General features: G+C 39.3%; 2 protein-coding genes and 1 pseudogene across 2 annotated transcripts; 1 reads left to right on the forward strand and 2 right to left on the reverse strand.

Moving 5' to 3' along the window:
• Positions 1-2,358: 2,358 nt before the first annotated feature.
• On the reverse strand, positions 2,359-3,454 carry LOC120735368 (olfactory receptor 6N2-like). The gene has a single exon (XM_040034709.1). It carries the CDS (start codon positions 3,274-3,276, stop codon positions 2,359-2,361), a length of 918 nt encoding a protein of 305 aa, XP_039890643.1. The 5' UTR covers positions 3,277-3,454.
• A 9,619-nt stretch (positions 3,455-13,073) lies between these two features.
• Positions 13,074-14,006, reverse strand: LOC120735369 (olfactory receptor 13C2-like). The gene has a single exon (XM_040034710.1). It carries the CDS (start codon positions 14,004-14,006, stop codon positions 13,074-13,076), a length of 933 nt encoding a protein of 310 aa, XP_039890644.1.
• Positions 14,007-17,159: 3,153 nt separating this feature from the next.
• On the forward strand, positions 17,160-18,169 carry LOC120735370 (annotated as a pseudogene).
• Positions 18,170-19,461: the final 1,292 nt, after the last annotated feature.

Below are 19,461 nucleotides of genomic sequence, written 5' to 3' on the forward strand. Positions count from 1 at the left end.
TGTATAAAATCAAACAGCCAGGCACGGGCAGTAGCAGGAGCTCATGGAATGTCAACATGGCTGATAGAATGACACCTGTGCAACACGTCCAGTCATGAAGTTTTGTCACTACCAAATTCTCCACAGTCAACTGTTGGCATGGTGTTGCTCTTAGGCAGCAAACCAAATTTTTGGTTATTACACTGTCCCTTTATTAAGTATTTACTTATTTTGTGACACAAAATACCTCAGTGTTGAGTAAAATGAGGAGTAGCAGATGATTTGACCTTTGACCAGGGGTAATTCTTTCATGTGCCAAATCTGCACATGGCACAGTGCTAGCTGCTGCTAAGACTAAAACCATTTTTATTCATGTTTAAATTGAATTAACTGTATTTTTAAAAAAAATATGTGCATGTAGAAGAATATGTGATGAATTATTTTCAGTTGTTTATAGACAGATTTACCAAAACAGCATGTTTTGGTTTGCTGCCTCAGTGCAAAATTATGCAGTTAGGCCACTTTTCCTCTAGCAATGAAAATATACGCAATGGTTTTAAATTCTGCTCCTTTCCACTGCTTGTTTTAGGTTTTTAGGTTTATAATATTGTCATAATATTTAATGACATTATATGACCAATGATGACAGCAGTAAGATTTACTTGATTATTTAAACTTTTTATACTTTTTTATTAGTACTTGTTTTAATGAGCCACATAGTCAAAGTAAACAGATATTATAGAGACTAATTTTATTGTTGTTGTTGAAGGGTACCCAAGCTGAAGTTTAATTGCTCTCTAGGGCCAAAGACATAATAACCTGTTGACCATTTTGACAGTCTTAACTTAGCAATTAGCTGTTTAGAGACTGGCTGTAGTCAGGCCACTCCTCTGAGGCTTGGCCTGTTGTTTTACACAGCGCAGGTGGCACCAATGCATGCTCACTAATGACACTCATTACAGAATCCTTATATCACCTGTGGGCTGTCAGTTTACTTTTTATACCATCACACAGTTATTATTTTTTTCATTCTTCTAAGGAGCTCACCCACAACATTTATTAACTGCTGAAAATGCATCACAAATCCTGTCCTGTCATCATAGTTGTCCAATACTTGTAACATCACAAGCAATAAACAGGACATACTTATATGAAAATGATTTTCAGATTTGGAGTTATTAAGTGAAATTTGTTAAGGTATAGGTGAAAAGTTCCTAGCAGCAAAATGATTTGTTGACAAGGGATTTCAAAATCCAAGACTGTTTACCCCATAATCATTTTGAAAATCTTTTTTGAATCCTGGAACAATTATACAAATAAAATATCAATGAAACTCAGGCAAATGATAATAAAAAAAACCCATATTAGTGTGTCTAAACGTTAGAAAGCACTTAGGCATATGTAAAAGTGCTGTTATGAATTGTGTGCCTACCACCCTAGGCAAGACCCATGGTGCAGGGTGTGCAAAGATGCACCTGAGACAATCCAACACATAACAGGAAGGTGCAAAATGCTAGCAGGCAGGGCATACATATCATGCCATAACCAAGTGGCCGGCATATTATACAGAAATATCTGTGCCGTGTATGGCCTGGAAGTCCCGACGTCAAAAATAAAAAGACTCCCCCTAGGGTGGTCAAGAATTAGCCGAGCTAAGATCTTGTGGGACTTCCAGAAACAGACGGACAAAATAGTGATGGCTAACCAACTGGACATTGTGGTGGACAAGCAGAGGAAGGGGGCTGTAGTGATAGATGTGGCGGAACCAAATGACAGTAACATCAGAAAGAAGGAACACAAGAAGATGAAGAAGTACCAAAGGCTCAGAGAAGAGCTCGAGAAGATGTGGAGGGTGAAGGTAACAGTGGTTCCAGTAGTAATTAGAGCACTTGGAGATCCAAGATCTCTGTCCAGAAGAGTGCAATCCAAGGAACAGAAAGGATACTGCGCAGAATCCTCAAGCTCCCAGACCTCTGGTAGAGGACCCGAGCTATATGCATATGTAATATTTTGTTATAATTTATAGAATTTGAAAAACTTTGAAACTTTGTTTTTTCTGTCATTGATATTGATATGTCAGTTACAATACAAAAAATGCTTGTCAGCATAATAGACTGGTAGCAATTGATTCATTTTACTAAATTATATTTATTCATTTACACAATAGTAAATTAGAATCTGTGACAAAACAGACAGGAAAATGTGAAACACGGGCATATGAACTATTTAGACTTCAAAGCAACAGTTTAATAAATTGTTTATCTTTGTATAATGACCATTATGTTCGCTATCAATCTTGCATGTGAAATCAGAGCTAAAGTACTCCATTATCTGAAATGCCATTCATTTGATAATACCAATGCAGTAATACCAGTTTTATTAAACTTGACACAACAATGACTTGATATGTCTAAAAATCTCATTCATTTTGAGTCCATATATGATTGGATTTAAAAGAGGATGGAATAAAATTGACTGAAACGTCAATGTCAAGCGAAGAGTTTTCGACAGATCGGAATCCAGTCTAATTATAACTGAATCAAAAACAATAAAACACGAAAAGTTGATTAACACCAGCAAGTGGGGTAAACATGTCTTTAGAGCTTTTCTCCTTGTTTCTCTACAACAATGGTAAGATATTCTAAGAATCCTTATGTATGTAAAAAGTATGAAAAGCATTGGTAGAAGGGCAATATTTATCAACGTGACCACACCATATATAGATATTGTGACTGAGGGCACACACTGAAGCCTGTAAATTGAATTGTTACAAAAAATTCCTGTTAGAGTAAAACTACAGAGTTTTATATTAAAATAAAGCACAAATGACACTGCAATCTCAAAAGCAGGTATAAGCCAAGCTAAAATCAGAAACACATTTATAGTTATTCTATTCATAATAACTGGATATTGCAGGGGTTTGCATATAGACACATACCTGTCATATGCCATTGCTGCCAACAGTAAAAACTCTGACCCAGCTGAGGTGTAATACGAAAATCCTTGGAAAAGACAGAGTGGATACGATATAGTTTGTTTTTCAGACAAAACATCAGATAAGAGCTTTGGATAGATAATCATGCTGTAAAGAACAGAGTTGATTAACAAAGCTGCAATAAAAATATACATTGGCTCATGAAGGTTTTTGTGAGTCCAAATAAGGTACACTATAGTGGAATTAAAGCAGAGTATCAGAATATATAACGTGAATATAACCACAAAATAAAGATATCTGTATTTGTGCAATTCTGCAAACCCACCAAGAGTTAACAATGTTACATTTAATTCAACATCCATTAAATAAACAATGCTTTAAAGTACTGTAGTAATATATTTCCTGCACTGAACTAAGAAGGTAAGTAATTGACTCTGTTTTGTGGCTTTGTTTTATCAGAAAACCTTCCATCCTCTATGGGACTCATTAAGTTCTCTACTAACATGTAAACAACTTCAGGGAATCTGACGAATTGACGTTTAGTCCTATGCACTTCATTGTGTTTGCCCATCCATTTTTTTTAAATCCCTGGAACTAGTATAGGATTAGTATAAAAGCAAAAAAAAACCCACGGAAACCACAGAAACCACTACTGCCTTCACACTACATTTTCTCAAGTCTCAAGCTTATCGCGTTCAGTCATCCTCGTGTTGTTAACACTTGATATAGCTATATCTATCACTACAATCATCTCCCTCTGCTTGTCCACCACTATTATCTCTGGCTGGATAGCCATCACCAGTTTGTCTGTCTATATTAGGAATCCCCACACTTAGCTTGGTCATTTTCAGCTACCTTGGGTGATGACCTCTGGACTTCAAGGACATATGCTGCACAAATGTTAATTGGTATACTTGTCCTGCCTGCTAGCATCTTGCACTCTACTCTTATGTGCTGGAGTGTTTCAGGCCAGTCTGCCAGGGGTCTTACCCGGTGTGGTAGAACTAAGGTCGTGTCCAAATTCATGGGCTGCATCCTCCTGAGGACCCAGCCTTCGTGGTCTACGTGGGCCGGGTCCTCAGAAGGTCGGGTAGGCCAGAAGTAAACGGCTGGGGAAATTGGACGGTCTAGCCTTCTGATTAGCGTCACCGCTATCTCGGTGGAGTTTAATAAACTCGGCCGTCTGCTCCTTGCTATCTAAAATATAACAGGACACTGGCGTAAATTCTCGACCGTCTCATACTTCTGTTTAATCAGTTTTCTGTTTGATGTTTATTCAGCTGTGTAAAAAACAAGGAGGAAACCACCAGGGGATTAATAAAGTTTTATTTTAGCTAATCTAATCTAATACCTTTAATCTCAGCCAAAACGATTGACTCACGAACAAATAAAACACTGAAAAAAGCCCAGCAATAACATTTTTAGGTTGTCTAAGTGACTTATATATTACGTTTAACCTGAGTAGCGAAAGTCCGCGGTGATCTGAAAATGATGTACCGGGAGTTGTGCCGTTCTGGGCGACTTCAGTGACCCTTGAGCTCACGGCTAGCTATCGAGCTGGTGGGTAGCAGACGTCTCAGAAAACGTTGCCGCACTTTTGCAAATATGCGATATCTTGATAAACCGAGCAGATATTTGATGTTTACACAGCTACTTTCTCGCCTGAAAATATGTTAAAAGTTTATTTTGTGACCCAGAAAGATTAGTAAGAGTAATTTTAAAACTTAGTAATGGCCGCCATTGTTGGAAACTGGAGTTTGGCTGGGATATGGTGGGCCACGAAGGACACACCTGACTCATCCTTCAAATTTGGGGAAAAGGAGGACGCATTTGTCGGCTGCATTCGGAGGAGTCTACGAATTTGGACAGCCTTCGGCACGTCGCTGTGACGTAATCGGTCTACAAATGCAGCCTCAGGAGGATGCAGCCCATGAATTTGGACATGACCTAAGTGTTTATGGATCTAAAACAGTTTGTCCGGATCCCTGCAGTTTGAGATTAAACTCGTTGAGGTGTCCCGTTATATCAGCGAGAAAGAGACGTTTTTCAACCCACTTCTCATCTTCGAGTTTCGAATGGCTTTGCCCCTTTTCTGCCAGGAATTTTTTTACCACATCAAAACAATCCACAAATCATTCCAGATCCTTTCTTTTTTTTTTTTTTTTTTTTTTTTTTAAATGACATCAGAAACAGCAGTATGCGACATTACGTGATGGCAGAGCTTCAGTTCATCCTTTGTCATTTTTTTTTTTTTTTTTTTTTTTTTAATTTTTTTTAATTTTTTATTTATTTATTTTTTTAATAAATAAGACAGGGGGAATGAATGAGAGGAAGAGGGGGAGAGAAAGAAAGAAAACCAAAGGGGAGAAGAGACGGTGAGAAGGGGGGGGAAGAGAGAGAGAGAAAAAAAAAAAAAAAAAAAAAAAAAAAAAAAAAACTCCTGGGTCACCTGTATGGAGAAAAAAAAAAAAAACAAAAAAAAAACCAAACAGAGGAGACAGCAAACAACAAAGAGCAACATAATAATAGAGAAAACAAAGCACCATCACAATAAACTAGCTAGTCATAGATATCAATAGTTACTAAATAATAAACGATATTGTGCCGCACGCAAGATAGACAGCGCACAGTGTGCTTTGAGGCAGCAGCCAAGAAAGCTTTAGTCCGCGTCTGTGAATACCCATGTGTACACCTGTGTGCATACCTGTGTGGATCAGCATGCTTGCATTCCAAAGGTTTCTCCATGTAATGATCTGCTAGGGAGTGTGGGGGGGCCACAGCCCCGTCCTCCAGGGTGTGAAGCGGGTATGGAGGAGATCAAAACTCCAGACATCCAGAGGCCCCCAGAACACAAGAGACCAAGGAAGACCAACAGAGGGGCAGCCGCGCCACTGTTCCAGTAAGAGCTGAGGAGAGTCCCAGATGAGGGCTCGCCCAGCAGCCGCGGAGCAGAAGCCAGGGGGAGTTGCAGTGACGCGCCCGTGAGCTCCGCCGGCCCCCAGCTGTGCCTGAGTGACCGAGCCCCAGGCCGAGAACCCGGGGGCACCCCATCTCCAAAGGGGCCCGAGCGAGCCCCAGGCCCCAGGCCCCGACAAGCGGCCGCCAAGGAGTGAGCCGGTGTGTACCCGGACGCCCACCCCCAGACACAAAGAACCACCAACACACCGACACCTGAGGGAGTCCGCCACCGGCAGGGGAAGTGGTGGTGGGTGGAGATAGGCCTCCATACCTTGGAGGGCCTGAGGTGTCCCCAGAGAGGTGGCGTCTGATACCCAACCTGACATATAGACACAGACATACAGGCACACACAGACACAAACATCCATTCCCACCCTCATGCTCTCATATGCACTCACTCCACACTCAACCAACGTGGAGACAGACATAAAGAGACGCTGTACACACAATCACACTCCCCAAGCGTACTCTACAAACCGGGTCTAGGTACCCTTGCCCCTGGAGGGGGGAATTGCACCCAGACCCAGGTGGTGTTCTCATCTTCGAGTTTCGAATGGCTTTGCCCCTTTTCTGCCAGGAATTTTTTTACCACATCAAAACAATCCACAAATCATTCCAGATCCTTTCTACAGCTAAGCCATCTGACAGCACAGTGGAGCGGGATGTCTTTGCATGAGCTATCCATCTCCTCGAGCAGAGACTGGAATTGGCGGTGAGTCAAAGGAGATCGCTTAACTATAAAGTTCACGACTTTTGCCACTGTGGCCATGACATCATTAAGATCTGAATTTGACATGTTGGAACACAGATTTTCTTGGTGTATTATACAGTGTAGTTTCATGATGGGATCGCCAACTTGTTCCTCAATTAAGGTAACAGCGCCCCTGTGTTTCTCAACCACAGCTGGCGCACCATCAGTTGTCACAGCAAAAATCTTTGTAATGTCAATGCCTCGCTCATCAAAACACTCCTTAAAAACTTTGGCAATATCCTCACCTCGCGTTGTTTCAGGCATCGGGGTTAAACAGAAGAGTTCCTCTTGTACTGCCACATCACAGTATCTTACCATAACAGCCAAACGTGGAATGTCATTGATATCAACGCTTTCGTCCAAAGCTACACTAAACACCTGGGCTTCTTTCAAACCAGCTGTTTGTTGGGCTCTGACATTGTCACCCATTTCCTGGATACGTCGTTCCACAATTCTGGCTGATGCAGGTATGTCTTGTATCCTTGCTTTAATTGCATCTTTCTTTGGAAGCCCATTAAATAACACTTCTGAGCTTGAGAGAAAAGTCTCCTTAACAAATTCTCCGTCTGTAAACGGTTTTCCATGTTTAGCAATACAGTGTGCAATACGATAACTTGCTTCAGTTCCATGATGTTTTGCAGCTGTAAAAACTTTGAGAGTACTTGCTTGCTTCTCATATCTTGACACAGACGTGTAATTGATTCAACTTTCTCTGCCTCATCCTTGAACGTTTTTTGATGTTTCGTCTCAAAATGTCGTTTAACACTGGAAGTCCGGCAAACAACACTCTCGAGGCAAAGGGCACATACAGCACGATCTTTCTGTTGCACAAAACCCCAGTCTTCTGTCCAAATTGGCATAAAAGACCAGGGATCATCTTTTTTCGCTCGCTTCGATATAATTCACAGGACTGGCTAGCTAGCTACATCCCTCTCGTCTGTGTAATTTTTAGCCAGTTACAAGTAAAACAAGGAGGTGGGGCTGTTAGCTTAGATACTGTCATTAAGACGCGCTGTCATTAGCTGTATTGTCATTAGCTCTGTGTGAGCTAATTTGTGATGTGCATTGGTGGCCCAGCCGTAGATATTTATTTTTAAATACACCTTCTCAGATTATTTCACTGCATGCCGCGCCATCACTTAACCCTTCGCGTGCCAGCTGTGGCACACGTGCCCAGGGTTGCCTGGTGTAGCTGAAGGAAGTCATCTAGCAATTGGTCATGTGGTCAGCTGTAGACTAGTGCATGTTTTTCTATTTGGCTCTCAGCAAAGGCGGTCGCACTTTTCTCCTCTCCTGCCCTTATCTTCCCTGCTTAGCTTCTTATGTCCTTGTCTTGTCTTGTGTTTTTACTTACTTTTCCCTGAACACTCTCTCACAGTCTGTTCTCTAAAACCTAAAAGAGGAATTATGGATTTGATCAACTGGTCTCTGAATGCAATTGACACCCCTTCTCAACGAGAATCTGGGCTCAGGTGAGCCTGACTGTTGAAGATATCTACCTATTCGGAACCATAATAACAGGGTTCTTGCTGATCGGAGCTGGCTTGGCCCTGGCTTATCGAAGAATTAAGGAAGCGGAACCGGCTGTTCAAACCCCCAAAAGGCTGCCCACTGGGATTGAAATGATGGGACGAGGCATGAGTTTCTCAAAATGGGCTCATTGAGTGCAGCACGGAGAAGATCTTGGAGAACGCACGGCTGCCGTGAATACTCAGAACAAGACCTCTGAGTGAAAAACTGGATTACATCTGGAGGGGCTAGCTCGAATAACACCTTTGAGCGCAAATTCGATCACATCTTGGGGAAGTGCACTGCGGTCGTGAGTTCTCAGAACCTGCTCTTTGAGCAAAAAGAATGACAACATCACGGAACGTAAGTTTGGATAACATAATAGAAAGCTCACGGCTCTCCAACGGCAGATTGAGAGACCAGTGTTGGACTGTTAGAACAGCTTTGAAATTCATATGAGTTGTTCGCACTAAAGTAAAAACCATCATCACTTCATGCGGAGACCCCTTCGGCGCCAGCTGCGGTCTCAAGGCTGGAGCTGAACAAAACACCCTGATAACGACTGTGTTTAGACTGTTCCCCCCATTCCATGCAAGGCCACCTGGGTTGGCTGGAAGACTGTTTACTTAGCCTAGCGGGGCGAAGGACACTGTTTCAGCTGAACTCTGGACACACACACACACACACACACATACACTGATATGCAAACATTGATCCCCCCTCCCTTTCCAAACGCCTTCGATGCTTGTGCTCTACCGGGGAAGATGGCAGTCGACTGGACCAGCGCAGACATGCTGCAGGACCGGATGCGCTGTCTACACCGGCTCTCTCTTACCCTTTACCCGCCCCTGTTGCTTGTCTTGTGTTTCTATGGTATATTGATAGTCATGTGCTTTTTGTGCTGAGGGGTTTTTTCTGTTATCAAACTGTTCTCCCACTAGGAGCTCAGTCTGAGTGGAGTTTTTTTTCTCCTCCTCTTACCTCATGTTATGTATTTTTGTTGTTTTTTTCCTATCAGCCTACCTTTCTGACATGTCTCCCAATGTGATGTTTGGTTGGTCAGAAGGTTCCTTTGTAAGTGCGTATGCGCCATTAGCGTGCTGCCTGCTGTAACCCTAATTTCCTTCGGGATTAATAAAGTATTCTGATTCTGATTCTGATAAACAAGCCACAATGTGAGTGTGTGTTATCGATCCACTACAAATACTACTGCCACATTTCATGCTGAGAGACAGCAAAAGTGGTGAATGTTAGCCACTTCCTCTATCTCCAGCCCATGCAGGGGCCTATCCTTCCATAATGGTTCTTCTCCTTGCTCCTCTTCTTTCTTGGGTTTCTGCCGCCTGAAGTACTCACTAAGGAATTAACAACCCTAGTCTGTAACAAAGTCAGCAAAGAAGGATGTAAAGCTATAAAATTCCACTGTATTATTCACCAACAAGCACTCTGTGCTAAACATTTAAAATATGACCATGTTATGAAACTGGTGATAAAGGCTATTAATTATATTCGCTCCAAAGCCCTGTACCACCGCCAGTTTCAACAGCTTCTACTCAACATCCAGAATACGGAGATGTTGTGTATTATATTGACGTAAGATGGCTGAGTAGGCGGTCTGCACTGCAGCGGTTCTACTCTCTTATGGAGGAAATCGGACAATTCTTTTTTTGAATTTCACAGTTCTTATTTAAACAGCTGACTTTGAATTAAATCTAACATTAAAAAAATAGTTAAATTCAGGAGGAAACATTTTCATAATATAACAGGTGAAATTCAAAATATACTGACAGCTCTCCAAGCAAGACTTCAGTATTAAATAAAACGGTCTAGTTATGAAGTTGAACTTTAATCTGAGCCAAAACCGATTTACTCAGGAACAAATCAAACACTGAAATAAACCAAACATTGACATTTAGAAGTTATCAGAGTGACTTATATATCATGTTTAACCCGAGTAGCGAAAGACCGCAGGGGGGTTGGGGGGTTGAAAATGATGTGCCTTGAGTCTGTGCCTTGACCACCTGGTCAGCTGGAGTGGGACAAAAAATCGGTTTGGGCATTTTGACTAGAGACAAGCCCACCAGGTATTATAGGAAAAACCATAAAGCCTTTGGATGAAAACAAACGCTGTTGTGACAGTGATGTACACTGTCTTGTTGGTATACATGTATGAGTTCTAAACAGTTTACATCAGATGACCACTTAAGGACATCTCTTGATTTCACCTTCGTGTTTCCCTCTCACCAGATATCCAAACCGACATCATGACAAGCAGCTTTTACGGCTGTGGCTCCAGTAAACATCAGCTGATACTAGAAAGTAATATTAAATGAATTCTAACAACAGCTGATCAAGCTTAAACGTGCTGCTGTTGTTTAGCGCATGTTTTCATGTTCATTCCGTTTAGTCTAGCTTCCCCTGTCTCGTTATGGTTATTCCTATCAGTTGTGTGTGTCCTCACATCCCTGTCATCCCTCTGTGTATTTAGGTAAGCGTCTCTTTCAGTTCGGTCCTCCCTCATGGCTGCGTGTCTCTCCCCGTGTTTCCCTAAGTAATTAGATTAGATTAGCATTATAATTTCCCAGTTTAGTTTAGCATTGTCTTGTATCTTTTTTCCCCGTTCAGTAATAAAGCTGTATTTTGAGTTAAGTCCCGTTTTCCATGAGTTTGGGTTTGGGTCCTCTCCTGCCAGCACACAGACTTTTTATGACAGTCAAATGAGAAGCTTGGCTCCTAGTGGTCTGCAACACTGCAAAGTAAATACAGGTTCAGCATTACTGTTGCTGAGTACAGATTTTGATACTTTTAACTTATAAAGGCAGCTTATATGGCAGAGAGCCGTGTGTCTTGATTTATCAAATAAATCATCATCAATTTGAAAATTCTGAGCACATTTTAATGACAATTAAATCACTTCCACAAGAAATAGTTAACACAATAAAACAGACATAAAACAGACAAGTCAGCTTGCCATATATTTAGGAACTGGGTGTCTTTAAGACTTGGAATGTAAATGTAAGTGTCCAGGTGCCCAGGGCAGCTGTGGCTACAACTATAGCTGCCTCCACCAGTGTGTGAATGTGTGTGTAAATGGGTGGATGACTGGGTGTGTAAAGCGCTTTGGGGTCCCTAGGGGGGACTAGTAAAGCGCTATACAAATACAGGCCATTTACCATTTTTACCATTTTTCTTCTTTTGGTCAACTTCTGTTGATTATTGTGCTATATAAATAAAGTAAACTTGACAGTCAACACAAAAAGGTTATTATATTCAGATATTTTTCATAATTCAAAATGGAGTAAACATAGGAATGACTGAATAGATTGCCTGAGTACAATTCAATGGCCCATCTTGGTGGAACGGAACCAAAGCTATGAGAGGGATTACAGCAGGACCCCCCGGAGCCAAGATGCTGGTGGTGGAGATAGCTTGAATGGAAAAGTGGGAGTGATAAAACTTAGATTTAGCTGGCAGCACCTGGGAATGCACAGATATGAATATTCACCTATATCTTGTCGTGGAACTTTTTAAAATAAAATGCAAACACTTGATGAGTGTCTTTGAAGTGAGTTTTATTCACGTTGCAGCAAGAGAGAGAGTCCAGTCTGAGTGTCTGTCCCACTATGCTTCAAATAAACATGTTATATATGTGTTATTGTCAGAAAAGGTGAGGAAACACTAAGGAAAAATATATTTCCATTACAATCTCTACACATTAAAATATCAACAGCTATGATGACTAATTGGGTTGTTATGATACTAGAATTTCGAACTCGATACATATTAACCAGGAAAATACTTGATACCATATTTGATATTATGGGGAAGATTCTGAACCCACCCTGCAATGACAAAAGTAATGGCAAAGATGTCATATCACTAAAAAAAAAAAAGTTTTAATTTTCATCTACTTTTCCCAATTATATATTTAGTTAGATCTGACAAAAGAAAAACTTAAGATTGCGTTTAGAAGTTTCATTTGTTTTACAAATTATTTATATAATTTAATTGCAGAATGTGAAGGTAGATTTTAGAACCTATCTGTTGTAAGGGTGTTAATATTTTTCATGAAATGGTAAAATATTGAACTTTCATTTCAAAACATTTGATATGTTTTTGATGTGCTATTGTTAATAATATTGTGGGTTTATGAGATTGGTACATTTTTACATTTCTTTTTTTTTTAATTTACATACATCTTGTTTGGTTAATAACTCACACTGACCAATAAAATGTGACAAGTGGTGAAGATGCAGGTCCTTGGGCAACAGTTATAAAGTGTTACCACTTATTCCTTTAGTGGAGAATTTATGTTTCACTATGTTCCACTAGCATATCGTAAATAAGAATTAGCAATAATGTAAAAATGAAGAAATACAAAAGTTTAAAAACATTAATCTGAAAATTGATTTAATTACCTATCATTTTACCTATGGCAGAATGGATATGTTTATGTTAAGACATCTGCATACATTTTTCATTAATTGCTTCCCAAAAGCTCCTAGGTTGTAACCAAAACTCTGCAGCTCTGAAACTGTAGGTATTACATCCTGTTTAGATGAGCATTGTACTGAGCACTGCAACATACAACTTGAAAAAACTAAAAAAGAATTGTGTGAAATGAATTAAAACTAATGTCATTTATTTTGCTCAAATATGTTTTCTTTAAAAAGATTGATTACTCTGTTAGACTTGTAAGTATGAGAAACTAAAGAAAAACTTGTTGAGGAATAGTATATTTACAAAATAAACTTAGAACATGTTTGTCCTATTATCAGTATGGACTTAATACACCAACAGTAAATCATAGCAATAATTTATGAATAATTAAATAAGTAAAAATGACATTTTTATGTTTTACTTTTTGATTATGTTAAAAAGTGTTTTCAGTAACTTCAGCAAACTGATTACATAACAATTACGGCACATTAGCATTGATAGTTAATACATGATGATTCTGGGATGACAAAAGAATCTTTTCAGCTGTTTAGAAATTTCCTTCATTTTGAGCCCATAAATGAATGGATTAAACAATGGATGATAGAGAACTATTTGTAATGTCATTAGTAATCGTGCAGCTTTTGGAAAATCTGATTCCACTCGAGCTATGCTTACATCATAGATACTTAAACAGGAAATACTGATTAAAACTAACAGATGGGGTAAACAGGTCTCTGCAGCTTTCTTCCTAATTTCTTTGCAACTTTGATATGAGATGATAAAAATGTTTGTATAAGTGAAAACTATGAAGAGCAGAGGAAGTATTATAAGATCTATTAAAGCAACCACTCCAAATACAATAATTAATCTTGACCTTACACACAGAAGAGTGTAAACTGCATTATTACAAAATATTCCCTTTAAATTAAAGTTACACAATGTTGCTTCAGCACTCCCTATTGCTTGGATTGCAATATGAACAGCAGGTATAAGCCAAGATACGACCAGGAAAATGATCACAGTGGTTTTGTTCATGATAGTTGGATATTCAAGAGGTTTACAAATAGCCACATATCTGTCATAGGCCATGGCTGCCAAGAGAAAGAACTCTGAACTGCCTAAAGTGTAAAACATAAAAAACTGAAAGAGACAGGCTGAATATGTTATGACTTGTTTTTCAGATAAAAAGTCAATCAGAAGTTTTGGGTAAATAGTTGTGCTGTAAAGGAGACAGTTCAGTAGCAAAGCTGCAATGAAAATGTACATAGGCTCATGAAGGTTTTTATGAATCCAGATCACATACACGATGGTAGAATTACTGCATATTATTATAATGTATAATGTAAAGATAATACAAAAATAAACATATCTGTACTTGTTAACCTCAATGTATCCATCTAGAGTTACATATGTGGTATTTAACTCCTCATCCATGAATTAAAAAAAAATGCTACAAAATAAATATATAGCAGCATAAAGATATCAGAACTTCAAATACAAGTACACTCATCAATCAAATGCTTATAGTGAATCATATGTATGTGGACTGAAGAAGAGTTTTATTGGTTTGCTTCAACCTTGAGGGAGCTGAACTGTGAAAGTCGGTTACATCATTGTTCAGCCTCTTTTACTTGAGGCTTTAGTAGTTACAGCTAATGGATCATAAGTTGCAGCTAACAATGACAATGATCAGCCAACTTCTATTAATCTAGTATAGAATTTTAATAATGTAGCAAGATTTTATTGTTGAATGTATCCTGGCTTTTTTGCACTCTGGTTCATATCTTATTTCATAAGGAGTTTTTATTTGGTTTCCAGTTTAGGTGGTGTGGTCTTATGCCTTGTGTACATTTTCAGTGTAAAAAAAACTTGGATAACTACCATACTAAATAATAATAATAATAAAAATAATAATTAAAAAAAACTTTAACAAAAACAAGGACATCAAGCTTGTGCATTACAAATGTCTTTTCATACATTATTTTATTTATAGCCTATAAATAAAGCCTATATATAGCATACATGGAAAAAATTCCCCCGCTCGCCCCTGCGGGCGGTCTATCCTTCAAGCTCCGGTCCTCTACCAGAGGCTTTGGAGTTTGAGGGTCCTGCACAGTATCTTAGCTGTTCCTAGGACTGCGCTCTTCTGGACAGAGATCTCCAATGTTGTTCCTGGGATCTGGTGGACCCACTCGCCTAGTTTGGGAGTCACTGCACCTAGTGCTCCAATTACCACTGGGACCACTGTTACCTTCACCCTTCACATTTTCTCAAGCTCTTCTCTGAGCCCTTGGTATTTCTCCAGCTTCTCGTGTTCCTTCTTTCTGATGTTGCTGTCATTGGGAACCGCTACATCTATCAGAATCAGAATCAGAATACTTTATTAATCCCGAAGGAAATTAGGAATTATCACTACGGCCGTCTCCTTCTGGCCGTCCCTATGTCTGGTTGGTTAGCCACCACCATTTTGTCCGTCTGCATCTGCATCTAAGTCCCACAGGAACTTAGCTCGGTCTTTCTCCACCACCCTTGTGGGCGTCTCCCATTTTGACCTCAGGACTTTAACGCCATATTTGGCACAGATGTTTGTGTATACCATGCCAACCACTTGGTTATGGTGTTCCATGTATACCCTGCGTGCTAGCATCTTGCATCCTGCTGTTATGAGCATCTTTACACAGCCTGCACATGGGGTCTTTCCCGGTGTGATAGACCCCAGCCTCTATCAGTCTTGTGCTCAGAGCTTGTTCCTGTGCTGCTATGATTAGTGCCTCTGTGCTGTCTTTTAGTCCAGCTTTGTCCAGCCACTGGTAGGATTTCTGGATGTCAGCCACTTCCTCTATCCTATTGTCCCTCTATGATGGTGCCTCCTCTTTCTCGGGTTTCTGCTGCCTGAGGTATTCCCTGAGCATGTGGTTGGTTAGGGCCATCTTCCTGATGTATTCATGGATGTTTGCTGCCTCATCCTGGACTGTGGTGCTGACACACCAGTCCTTCCTTTCGCTTAGCATACAGCCTCAGGGTGCTGGATTTGGGGTGAAACCCTCCATGCATGGTCAGAGTCTCCTGGTCATGATGTCACTGGCTTCTATCTCCACCTTTGGCCAACTTATTATGCCAGCAGGGTACCTGATCAAGGGCAGGGCGTAGGTGTTGATAGCCCAGATCTTGTTCTTACCATTCAGCTGACTCCTCAGGACTTGCCTGACCCTCTGCAGGTACTTGGTGGTTGCAGCTTTTCTAGCAGCCTCTTCATGGTTCCCATTTGCCTGTGAGATCTCCAGGTACTTGTAACTGTCTTCAATGTTTGCAATGTTGCCTTCTGGTAGTTCCATCCCCTCAGTTCTGACTACCTTCCCTCTCTTTGTTATCATCCACTTTGTTCAAGACAGTCCAATGAAATCTAAAAACCATTGCATTCTTCAGTTATTCAGGTGTCACCCCACGCTGCCCAATCCAGTTCTGGGACTGATAGAGTATGACCACCCAGGAGCTCCGTGTTGGAAAATCCACGAGAAGACTTTAACAAAGACGCTCCCTTTAAATCAGTATCAGAATCAGCATACTTTATTAATCCCTTGTGAAATTATGTGGGTTGCTCCAGTACAGTGACATTAGAAAAAACAATAACAAAAACAAAAATAGACTAGACTATTAACAATACAATATCTTAAGATCTAAGGAATAGCACAATATATACAAATCACCAAATAATAAATATCCAGGGTTGACAGATGTGATTGCAAATAAATATCAAGAAAATAGACGGCAACATTACCGAGTAAGAAAAGAGTGTGTGCAAAAGGATGTAACTTTTGCAGTGTTTACAGTGTATTAGATGGAGGAGTTGTACAGGGAGATGGCCACAGGCAGGAATGATTTCCTGTGTCGTTCAGTGGTTTTTGGTAATTTCAGTCTCTCACTGAACGTAGATGTGATACTACAGAACTTTAATAACTTTTATCTGAGTAGACTGAGTTTCACTTTAGTGGACCTAAGCCTCCTAGTTTTTTCTCATGAAAGACTGAATAGGTTAATCAAGTTTTGGTTGTTTTTTTTCTTTACTTTCTTTTCTTTTTCTGGATACTGGTTCCGGGTCGCTACTCGTGCGGTCCACTGGCCAGTCAGCTGAGAAGTTTTTTCAGTCACTTTAATTTTAAAACTGTATATACTGTATATTCTGTGTATTTATTATCTCACTGTTATACCCTGTTCTTACTGTCCTTATCTTCAACGTTATGCTGCTCGGTTGTCTGTTAATTGCCCCTTGGGGATAAATAAAATCTTCTGATTCTGATTAATACCCTAAGAGATCAATTGTCAAAGCACCTTAAGTAGATGGTATAATAATTTCGAGCTTTGAAGTAAATTTTGATTCTATTACTTAATGTGCAAAAACAGAATTACAATTTAGCCACACTACTTGCATGCTGACTTGGGGTATCTTTGCCACTGTTTATTAGACACTGAACTTCTGGACTGCAAAGCTGCCTTAAAATCAAAACAACTCTTCACAGTTGTTCACAGACCAAAAAGGTCACATGAATGCATGTTGTGGTGGAGGGTTTGCTGAAATCCGTGGAGGGTGAAGTAGAGTGATTAAAAACATACTGCATGGTCAGAGCAGGCTGCATTAGAACTGTGGATAGGATCTTGTAAATACAATTCCCAGCCAGGTAACTCAATGGACAATAAACTAAATTTAACTTACATAACACTTAATGGGTATGTAGAGGTGGAAAAGTACAGATATGTCTATTTTCTGATTATTTTTACAATATATGCTGCAGTAATTTTCTCTAATTCCACCATTATTTGTCTTATTGTGTTTCATCAAAGCCTTCATGAGCCCATGTATATTTTTATTGCAGTTTTGCTGATTAACTCTACTTTTTTTTGCACAACCATCTACCCAAAGTTTTTGCTTGATGTTTTATCTGAAAAACAGATTAGATCACACACGATGTGTCACTTTCAGTATTTTGTACTTTACACTTCAGGAGCTTCAGAATTTTTAGTGTTGGCAGCCATGGCCTATGACAGATATGTGTCTATATGCAAACCTTTGCAATATTCTGTAATCATGAAAAAAACTACCATCTCTGTTTTCTTGGTCTTAGCGTGGCTTGTGCCTGCTTGTCAGGTTGCAGGAACAACATCACTAAGTGCTACTAGAAAAGTGTGTAACTTTACTCTGCAAGGGATATTTTATAATAATTCAATTTACAAACTTCATTGTGTGAGTTCAAGAGTTTTGGCTATTTATGGTGTGAATGTTTTGCTCAATATTGTATTTTTTTCCCATGCTCTACATAGTTTTCACTTACACAAAGATACTTATAATATCTTATCAAAGCTGTAGAGAAGTCAGGAAAAAAGCTGCACAGACCTGCTTACCTCACCTGCTGGTTTTATTCAACTATTCATTCTTCTGTACATGTGAAGTTATTATACTTCGACTGGAATCTGATATTTCACAGACTGTACGTTTAATAATGACTTTGCAAGTGGTTTTATATCATCCACTGTTTAATCCAATCATATATGGACTAAAAATGAAAGAAATTTCTAAACACCTAAAGAGATTGTTCTGCTAAAAAAAGTGATGTACAAAAAAGTAGTGAGATGTTTGATTTTGATCCCTGAAACAGATTTATTGTTTATTTCATCAGATATTCTTTATATTGATATATCTCCTATATAAATATTGATTTATCTCTCTTTGTACTTAACAATTTTTCTTTTATCTATTTATTTAACAATCTCTCACTTTGTGTGAGAATCAACATTTTGTTGATGTGATGAACTCTTCTGTTACAAATTGGTGAGGACTTCTACACTAACAGTCACATTTATAGCTACATGTTGACAGACTTTTCAAAATCATATGCAATAGAAAAAAGTAAAGACAAAAAGAAAATTAATTAAGAAAGCAGCTCTTCACGTGGGCACTGATAGGAAAAGAAACATAGCTGTTGATAATAATGCAGATTTGGGTCCTGCTGTTAAATGAAACCTTCCCCTTGTATATGTAAGTATTCTTTTGCCATGTTATCAGACTGTAGAGTGACAAATTAGTCAAACATAATAAGAAATATAAGAGTAGCACATGGGTGTAAAATTGCCAGCTAACAACAAGCTTGTAATACAGTGTGTTTTCACCATTGTTTTTTCCTGAAATTGGCTTTATTTTGGTATTAAAACAATTTGTTCTAGAAGTAATTTAGTGTTACCTTAAAACTTCACACATCACCTACAGCAGAGTGCAAAAGCAACCCAAGAGTTCCTTATGGCAAAGAAATTATGTTAATGTTAAGATATTTTAAGCTCTTGGAGAGATTGTTGAACCTTTGTGTCCTTAAAAGACCAGAAAAGTTCTCTGGTGTCTAATATATTTACTAATATAAGCTTGAGAGCTTAAGGGTCCTGTGCAGCATCTTTGCTGTTATTTGGACTGCACTTTTCTGGACAGAGATCTGGGATGTCCTTCACTACCCCAAGTCCTAAAATTACTATGTGAAACACTGTTTCTTTCACCCTCCACATCTTCTCAAGTTCCTCTCTCAGCCCTTGGTGCTTCTAAAGCTTCTCATGTTCCTTCTTCCTGGTGTTGCTATCACTTGGTAACACCACAGTACATCTATCACTACAGCTAGTAGACCCCATTACAATAAGACTGCTCAAAGAGGTCCTACCTTAAAGTATACTGTACCTCAGTCTTTAATATGGGCTACATACCACAGGCCTTTAAAGTGGAGATGAAACACTTCATTTATAGAGGCTAATTTACATGATGGAGCCCAGCTCTCACAAACTGACACAGTGTGTGTTGCTGGATTTAGGAAAATAGTGCTTAAAACACTAAAGAAGCTAACTAGAGTCCATGATC

This window comes from Simochromis diagramma, unplaced genomic scaffold (assembly GCF_900408965.1).
Source record: "Simochromis diagramma unplaced genomic scaffold, fSimDia1.1 OVJJ01000091.1, whole genome shotgun sequence".
NCBI classification, from domain to species: Eukaryota; Metazoa; Chordata; class Actinopteri; order Cichliformes; family Cichlidae; genus Simochromis; species Simochromis diagramma.